Source organism: Littorina saxatilis, linkage group LG3 (assembly GCF_037325665.1).
Source record: "Littorina saxatilis isolate snail1 linkage group LG3, US_GU_Lsax_2.0, whole genome shotgun sequence".
Lineage (NCBI taxonomy): Eukaryota > Metazoa > Mollusca > Gastropoda > Littorinimorpha > Littorinidae > Littorina > Littorina saxatilis.
Window position 1 is genome coordinate 12,655,415 of NC_090247.1, and position 8,448 is coordinate 12,663,862.

At 42.8% G+C, this 8,448-nt stretch overlaps 1 protein-coding gene across 1 annotated transcript; it reads left to right on the plus strand.

Annotated features, from left to right (window-relative positions):
* The first annotated feature begins 7 nt into the window (after positions 1-7).
* LOC138961653 (threonylcarbamoyl-AMP synthase-like) lies at positions 8-8,448 on the plus strand. The gene is made up of 5 exons (XM_070333323.1): positions 8-340; positions 2,194-2,389; positions 2,769-3,003; positions 4,934-5,070; positions 5,864-8,448. Exons 1-5 carry the CDS (start codon positions 148-150, stop codon positions 5,931-5,933), a joined length of 831 nt encoding a protein of 276 aa, XP_070189424.1. The 5' UTR covers positions 8-147; the 3' UTR covers positions 5,934-8,448.

Below are 8,448 nucleotides of genomic sequence, written 5' to 3' on the forward strand. Positions count from 1 at the left end.
TAAACTAATGGCGGCGCCCATCTGATGAAATGTGTGGAAATGTGGTTTTCATGATCACAGGTGTATTTGAAGCCAGTCCTCCCGATTAGCTCAACCTTTTTGTGTATAAACGTTACGAGCAGTTGGAAATATAGTATATTCACCTGAATGAATCCAAACTTGTGGCGGAGATTTGTTTTACAACATTCCAACTCACGCGTTTTTAGTCATTTCTGTTCAGTGTCACAGACATACCGACAGTCGTTTTCTTCCTCAGTTAGCCAGGCCATGGAAAAGCCACGCGTTGTTCGAGTTCCTGACAGGTGTGAGCTGCAACACCCCACCGCAGAAGAAGAAAAAGGTATGTGTGTTCTTAGATCACTCAGATAAAAAGTTGTATCAGATTCGCTGGGACATTTTGTGTGTGTATGTGTGTTAGTGTTACTCTGTGTGTGTGTTTGTGTGTGCGTGCGTGAGAGAGAGAGAGAGAGTGTGTTTTCTTTATAACAAAGGATATAGGAATAGTCACAGTGCAGCGCGGCGATTCCCAGAGCGCGGCGCGTTGTGCAGCGCAGCGATTCCCAGAGCACGGCTATTGGCAGTATTGCTCTCACCAGCGCAGATTGTTGACGCGCTTTATTTTTGTACATGCATGATTATCAGCAACATTTTACACTCTTTCTTTGGACACTCAAAAGCAACTTCAGGGCTGCAAGACTACAAAATTGCACTTTCTGCAGACTGAATATACGCGTTCAAATCAACCGGAAAAAGACCCACTGAAAAAACTATCTGCGCATGCGCGAATTCCAAAATGGCTGCTGAAGTGTTAACTGGTGTGACACCGATTAACAGTTCCGTGGCACTGTACTCGGATAATTGTTTAAAAACGTCATCCCAGTTTAAAAACTCAGCTTCTTTCCATTTAGTAGAAGCCATTGCAATGACATGTAGTGATATGACTGCCAAGTATTCAAGGCCGGTGTCACAAACTGAAAACTCTGCCTGAACAATCCTTCTCATTGCGGTCAATGCGCATGCGCTAACATGGGGAGATTAATCAGGTCGTGAACAACCTAACCCTAACCCTTACCCTTACCCTAACCCTTACTCTAATCCTAACCCTAATCCTAATCCTAACCCTAACCCATGGTTCGTTCGGTCAAAGGGTCGCATTTTGTAAGTCCAAGATTGGCGCATGCGCATTGACCGCAATGAGAATGATTGTTCAGCAGAGGTAGGCACGTTTTTACATCGGCGCAGCGATATATGGTGAATTCAGTTGAAAGAGTGAGTGAGAGAGAATGGAGCTCTGTTTTTCGTTTTATTGACAGTTTTATTTCTCAAATAGATCAGATAGATATAGCTGTTGTAAACTTTGCGATTGTGAAGGAAATGTATCGGCCGAATACATCGCGCGTCGTGAATCGCAGCGCTCCTCGTTGCGCCGCGCGTTTTAAATCGCAACGCTGCACAACGCGCCGCGCGCTGTGAATCCACTTCGATACTGAATAGCAAGATCTAGATGTGGCACTTTTCAGTAGGTGTGGGGAACGTGTACAGGTAACGTCATCAAATCTAGCTTTTACGTCGCACGTTTGCCAAGATGTGCAGTCTTGGTGGGAGCAAAACAATGTATGATTTGGAACATTGAAGAAAAAAGTGAGTCACGGGTGACGCAATATCTACACGTACACCTACAGGTCTTTGCTACACATTCCATCATCTAGAACACTGTAATATGATAAACAGTGATCTGATTTTTTTACATCTGGTCTTTGCAATTAAGACGGACTAATCCATTATGACTTGATAATAACAAGCAGAGATACATAGAAAGAGGCATTTCCTGCACTTAAGACTTCTTGTTTTTTATAAAAATATATGTTTTGTGAAATGTTATCCAAAATCTTACTGAAAAAATGCAGCTCACAAAAGGATGCCAGTCAGTGCAATGATTCTATTTTTTGCTTCTTGTTTGTTGGTTTGCTTGGTGGTTTTTTTTTCTCTCCAAAACCTTTGAAAAGGGAAAGAGAATCAAAACCTTCAAAGCCCTGACAAGTTAAGGCTATTTCTCTAGTTTTGTTTTTAACCAGGTATCTCTTAGTAACTTGAGTCTTAGTCCCACTCCCAGAACGACAAAGTTTAAAAATCTGTAAAAAAAACACAAAATTGGTGAACGTTTGATTTACATCATGAACGATATGATTTCAGACTTAGGAGTTGCCCTGGAAACAGCAGTGTGCAGCCTTAAGAAGGGAAGTGTGATTGCGGTACCAACAGACACCATCTATGGCATTGCAGGTCTAGCCCAAAACAACGAGGCCATCCAAAGAATCTACAACATCAAGAACAGAAGCTGTACAAAACCCATTGCCATCAGTGTGGGAGAAATCGACGACCTGTACAAGTGAGTGATGTTCTGCAGTAGATTTTCTTTCTTTCTTTCCTTTTAATTTTACTTTTAGAACAAATTATATATTTATGAACCATGTACAGATTTTAATTTAATGTTTACACATTTTGACTCCGATGTGTGAATGTCACAAATGAAGGCACCAAAGAACACACCTTTTTACTATTTATTTTTTGTAGTGAAAATTATTTAAAAATCTATTTCCTTTCTTTCTGGGCCACTGCAAACCTTTCCAATATAAATGTGTTATCTGGTACATGTATAGTGTTACATTTTTTATTGGAAGATCTAGCAACCTTGATTCAAAATTTGCATGGGAAACAGTTTCTTTTCTTTTTAAATTTTCCTAACTTAGGCACATGCTGTTTTGCAGGTGGAGTAAGGTGGTGGTTTCCAGAGAAGTTCTTGAAGATTTGTTACCTGGTCCTGTAACGGTAGTCGGCGAGCGAACCAAAGATTTGAACCCCTTGCTCAATCCAGATCATCATCTTGTGGGAATCCGTATCCCAGACCACACCTTCATGCGACGTCTTGCGCAGGCCTGTGATGGCCCCATCGCTCTCACCAGTGCCAATAGAAGTTCTGCGCAAAGCACACTGACTCTGGATGTAAGTAACTTTGGGGGGGAAAAGAAGGTTGAGGGTTTGGGAGGAGGGTTGGTGGGATAACCAGAGATTAAGCTTTCAAGTGTCCTTTGTTGAGCTGGCATATTTGTATGCAGAGGAGACTGGGATTGGGTGTCTTCTTCTTGTTGTTTGCTAGGCCTGTCGACATTTCATTTTTGCGATTTGCGTGGATCTATGGTTGGTTAAGGTGCGCCTGTTGGCCCAGATCCTCCGACTTCAGCCTTTAGGTTTCTTTCGGGGTTACCCCGCCCTTAGTTCCTTGCTCAAAAATTTAACCCTGGGAACACATGGGGGATTTCTTACCGGGGGGTCCCACCCCAGGGCTAGAGCTTTTAATGCAGCTCTTACTCGCATGGTGTAACCGTCATCGGACACGTAGGGCATTTTATATGGTTGTCAATGCCATCTGCCAACCCACCCCGTCCTGGTAGAGACACCGCTAGTTGGTCTGGGACTGCTTATTCTATATTCGCAGCTTTCCCCCATATCTGGGGGCCGTTCCCCTATCCGCCACCTGGGGACCCGCCGGGTTGAGGATAGTCGCCCCCCTACTGAATTGGAAGTAGTCTGTTCCCGGGGGATTGGGTGTGATGGAGAGAAGTTTTAAAAGAATTCTTAGATGCTGAGGTAAGCTGATTGAGTTGTGCAAAGTTTTCCAAGTGAGATGGCCACATAGAATTACAAAAGTCACAGTGTGCATGCTGAATTAGATAATAGATCTGATGAAGAAAATTGTTTTGAACCAGTGAAAGGCAGAGTTATGTTTGCAGTCCAAGGATACTGGATTAAGAATACTGTACTTTTCCTTCAACAATTTTTTATTCAGGCAAGCACAGATTTATAATGACACATTCAAAAGCATTGTCACTGATAAGTCACAGCAATGACAGAGCTGAACACACATGTGATATTCAGTTACTTCGTACATTTTCAGAGCACGTCCCGAAAATCAGAGGAATACATTGACTATTGAATACTGTACTTTTGATTTTTATTGAAAGGGGTTTTCATTTGCAGTTACTGAGAAAGGCATAAAGAAACTTTTTTTGAGCTATGTAGACTTTGGATTTAAAAGGAAGGGAAGGGATGTGCAAAATCATACAATTAGTTTTACTTGTTCTGATTCTTTAACCTCTTACCTGTGGAAGAGACTGTTCTCGATGTTCTCTGTCTGTTGTGGAAGCATTAAGTGCATTTTAAGGCTGTTCAAGTGTTATTTCCCTTTGCTTAGCTGTCAGCTACAATTTAGTGCTGTGCTGCAAGACCTTGCAATAGGGGAACTTTTTTCCCCACAGACAAATACAAGTTTACAACATTTTGTTCTTACTCAGTTATTGTTTTAGGAGTTTTGAATACCTGTGAACCCAGCTGGATTTTTTTGTCCAGTAAGATATTTTGTTCTGCTGTTTCAAAGGATGATACTTGTGTATCACTGTATGCAATGCGGTTACAGTGGAACCCCCCTTTTAAGACCTCAAAAAATCTGAGAAAAAGGGGGAAGTCTTAAAATGGGGGTAAATTTACAGAGGTTATGAGCAGAACATCTTAGAAAACAGGGTCTTAAAAGGGAGGGACTCTTAAATTGGGGGGTCTTAAAAGGGGGGTTCCACTGTACTAGATAGTGCTGGCCGTCTTGCCGCCATGCGACGCTTCTAGACTACTTTTTGTTTCCAACACTAGGAAGAATAGCACCCTGAAGCCTATTCACTCGCTTTGATTTAAATTCAACAATCACCCCATACTTGTGGTGCTTTTTTAAAGAAAATCGTGCTGTGTGCGTCTAGATTTAGGAAAAGAGTGGATGTCCCAGCTTCTTCAGATTCGTCAAATTTACCAGAAACTCCTCCCCAGATGGTCAGATCTGTGGTATCCCTTTTAGTTTCACTAAGAGGTTTTTGATGTACTGTTTCAGGAGTTTGAGTACCTGTGGTCCCAGCTGGACTTGCTGGTGGACGGAGGCATCCTGAGTGACACGGACAAAGCTCGACTAGGGTCTACTGTCGTTGACTTGTCACAGCAAGGACAGTTCAGGATCATCCGAGAAGGAAGGTGTGTGTGATACGTTGTAGTCTGAAGTGTTATCCTGTGTTATGTGTGCGTGTTTCACTGTCTGTGTGCGTGTGTGTGTGTGTGTGTGCGTGTGTGTGTGTGTGTGTGTGTGTGTCTGTGTGTGTGCGTGTGTGTGTGTGTGTGCACGAGCATGTGTGTGTGCAAGCAAGTGTGTCTGTGTTTTTGATTGAGTGAGTGGTAAGGTATTTATTACTACTTTTACACATAAACAGGGATGTACAGTATAATGGGCGGTTCTGGTGAGGTTATGCCCCTTCTTTCTTTCGGCTGGTAACAGGCGGAACCTCGCGGCAAGATCACACGAGAAAGGAAAAAAACGTGCATTGGTCCCAAATACCATGTCGCTTTGGTAACAGTTCGTGTGTAAGTCGTGCATTTTATACGGTAAAAAGACAATGGTAACAGGCGGAACCTCGCGGCAAGATCACAGGAGTTGTCTCGCGTTATTACCCCAGAAGCGCTCATTATGCATGTCGTGGATGGCGTTGATAGTCTCCTAAATGCTGAAACTTATTTCAAAGCGATGACAATTTTGCCATCATTTCAGCAGAGCTGCTGTACTTTTTTCTGGTGGGAAAAGGTAACAGCAAGATCTGCCTTAAACTTTCTCTAATTGATAACACTTTTGTGGTCATTGCGGCAAATTCGTCAAAGTGAAAGAAAATAAATCCTTGCAACATCCCTGCATGTAAACCATTCTGAAATATTTGTCATTTGAGAGCTTCAGTTCAAAACTATTTGTTTGATATATATTTTTCCCCCTTATTTTCAGTGCGTACAAAAGGACAGTGGATATTCTGAAGAACTTGCACCAAATGGAGGAGATACTGCAACCTTCCTGATGAAGAATTTGGTGGCAAAGAGGGGCTGGTTCCCGCTTTCTTTAAAGACATCTCCACCTACTGAAGGCTGTGATTGACGTTTCAGGGTTTAAGTGCGTTTCTGACAAACTGGATATTCATACATGTACGATTACATTCTGTGTTAGCTTGAATACACTCATAAATGGCGGGGAGATATCCAAGTCGGTAGCAGGGCTAGCTTTGAAACCAGTTGTTGCTATCGGCGTGGGTTCGATTGCATGCACAAAACTTTCTAACGGATGCAGGCGGACACACCGCACATCACCTGACATGAAACGAATGTTCCGAACATAAAACGAACATTGACGAACATCACCGGATAAACAAATATGTCATCCGTTGCACGTTCGGAGGCTCTATCCGGTCAAGTGTGACAAGGCCATTGCCATTGTCATTGATGTATCAGCGATCATGCATCTCCTTGCTCGTTCAGTTGTAAGTATTTGCATAACATTCCATGAGCATGATGAACTTTTGTTGTTGAAAGAATAAGCAATGTAAACTGTAAAAAATATTCTAAACTAATTCTTGTGTTGAAAGTGTGTGCGTGCATGCGTATTTGTGTGTTATTTTCTGAAAACGTTGTGGTGACTGTGCTTTCCCGGACCCCCCTAGGAGCCGGCTGTTGTCTTTTAAATGACGGCTTTTGAAGGTTTTGGGGTAATTTGTGGGCTGAGGTTGCACCAGGTCGGTCAATTTTCCTTCTTTTTAAAAAAATGGTCTTCTTAAATTAACTTCTTGGAAGGTGTATTAGGGGCGGTTTCTTGGCTCAGATTACAACAGATTGCTTCATTACACCCCTGGTATAGGGGTGTGTATAGGATTCGCTCGATGTGTTTGTTTGTGTGTTTGTGTTCGCATATAGATCTCAAGAATGAACGGACCGATCGTCACCAAACTTGGTGAACAGGTTCTATACATTCCTGAGACGGTCCTTACAAAAATTGGGACCAGTCAAACACACGGTTAGGGAGTTATTGGTGGATTAAGATTCTACAAGGACTTATAGAGGGACATATTCATGGTCAAAGGGAAATAACCTTCTCAGTTGGTGGCAGTGAGAATGGTTATTTCCCTTTGACCAACGGGGGTGTTTTTCCTACCTCGGAGGAATTTCTTGTTCTTGTTTTTATCAACATTTTTTAGGGGGCATACCCCCGGACCCCCTAGGAGGGTTCGCGTCGTCGATCTGTCCCTGAAAGAAATTTGGGAACCCCCCCTTAAAAATGATGTGATCTGACCCTGGTTGGTGTCTTTTGGTTATTTTGATTGTGTGTAAGTGTGTGTTCTGCTTTTGTTACACCTCACATCCCAAACCCATCCACTCACACATGAACTGATTACCATGGTTATGGTAGGTGTACCCTTCTCATATATTTCGTTTTGTGATTCATGTTCAGTCACATGCGCTGCTAATGCCGGTTAAACGAAGCAGATCTTGAGTCATCATTTTCAGTTCTCATTTGATACACGTGCATTTGACCTAAAACTATCACGCAAGGGATGCTTGTGGTTAGTTTTGAGGTTCCATTCTGGCAAGGCACTGGCACACACGAGAACACCTGTGTGTTAACAGAGACAGTTGGTAGACATTTTTGCACGGCAACATATCCTATCAAAAATTGTATTTCAAGTGATCAGATACTGCTATGTCTCACGAGGAACTGATCCTGCGCAGGGTACAGTACCATGCAAACGCCCACTCTAAACTTTCGATCGAAATTGGTGCATAAAGGGGGTCCTCGCGCCCCCTAATTGGCGTAGAGGCGCGTCCCCCGGGTGGTGGATGGGGGAGCCTTCTCTACTAACTTCTGAGAGAAGGTCGCATCACTCTCGATGCCGTGAACCTAATTAGGATCTTTTTCTTGTTTCTTCTCTATTTCTGCCTCCCCAAAGTCCTTTTACTTTCCTTTTCTCACCCATAAAATTCTTCACTTTTTACCCTTGTTAAGTGGTTCTTGTATAGAATATAGTCAATGTTTGTAAAGATTTTAGTCAAGCAGTATGTGAGAAATGTTTAGTCCTTTGTACTGGAAACTTGCATTCTCCCAGTAAGGTCATATATTGTACTACGTTGCAAGCCCCTGGAGCAATTTTTTGATTAGTGCTTTTGTGAACAAGATACACTTAACAAGTGGCTCTATCCCATCCCCCCCTTTTCCCCTATCCCATCTCCCCCCTTTCCCTCGTCACGATATAACCTTCGTGGTTGAAAACGACGTTAAACACCAAATAAAGAAAGAAAGAAAGCATAAGGGGGGTGGCCACTTACAAGGTAGTTGACGGTACTTGCCACTGATTGAGTGTGTAAGTGCGTGTTGTTGGGTTCTATATGTGCGTGAGAGTTACAGTGTGTGCATTCATGTGTTTGACAGCTGGCGAGAGAGAACACGACATAGAGAGAGAAAATGACACAGCGAGAGAAAGAGAGACCGACAAATAGATAGACAGACAGACAGACAGGCAGACAGACAGACAGATAGGCAGGCAGACA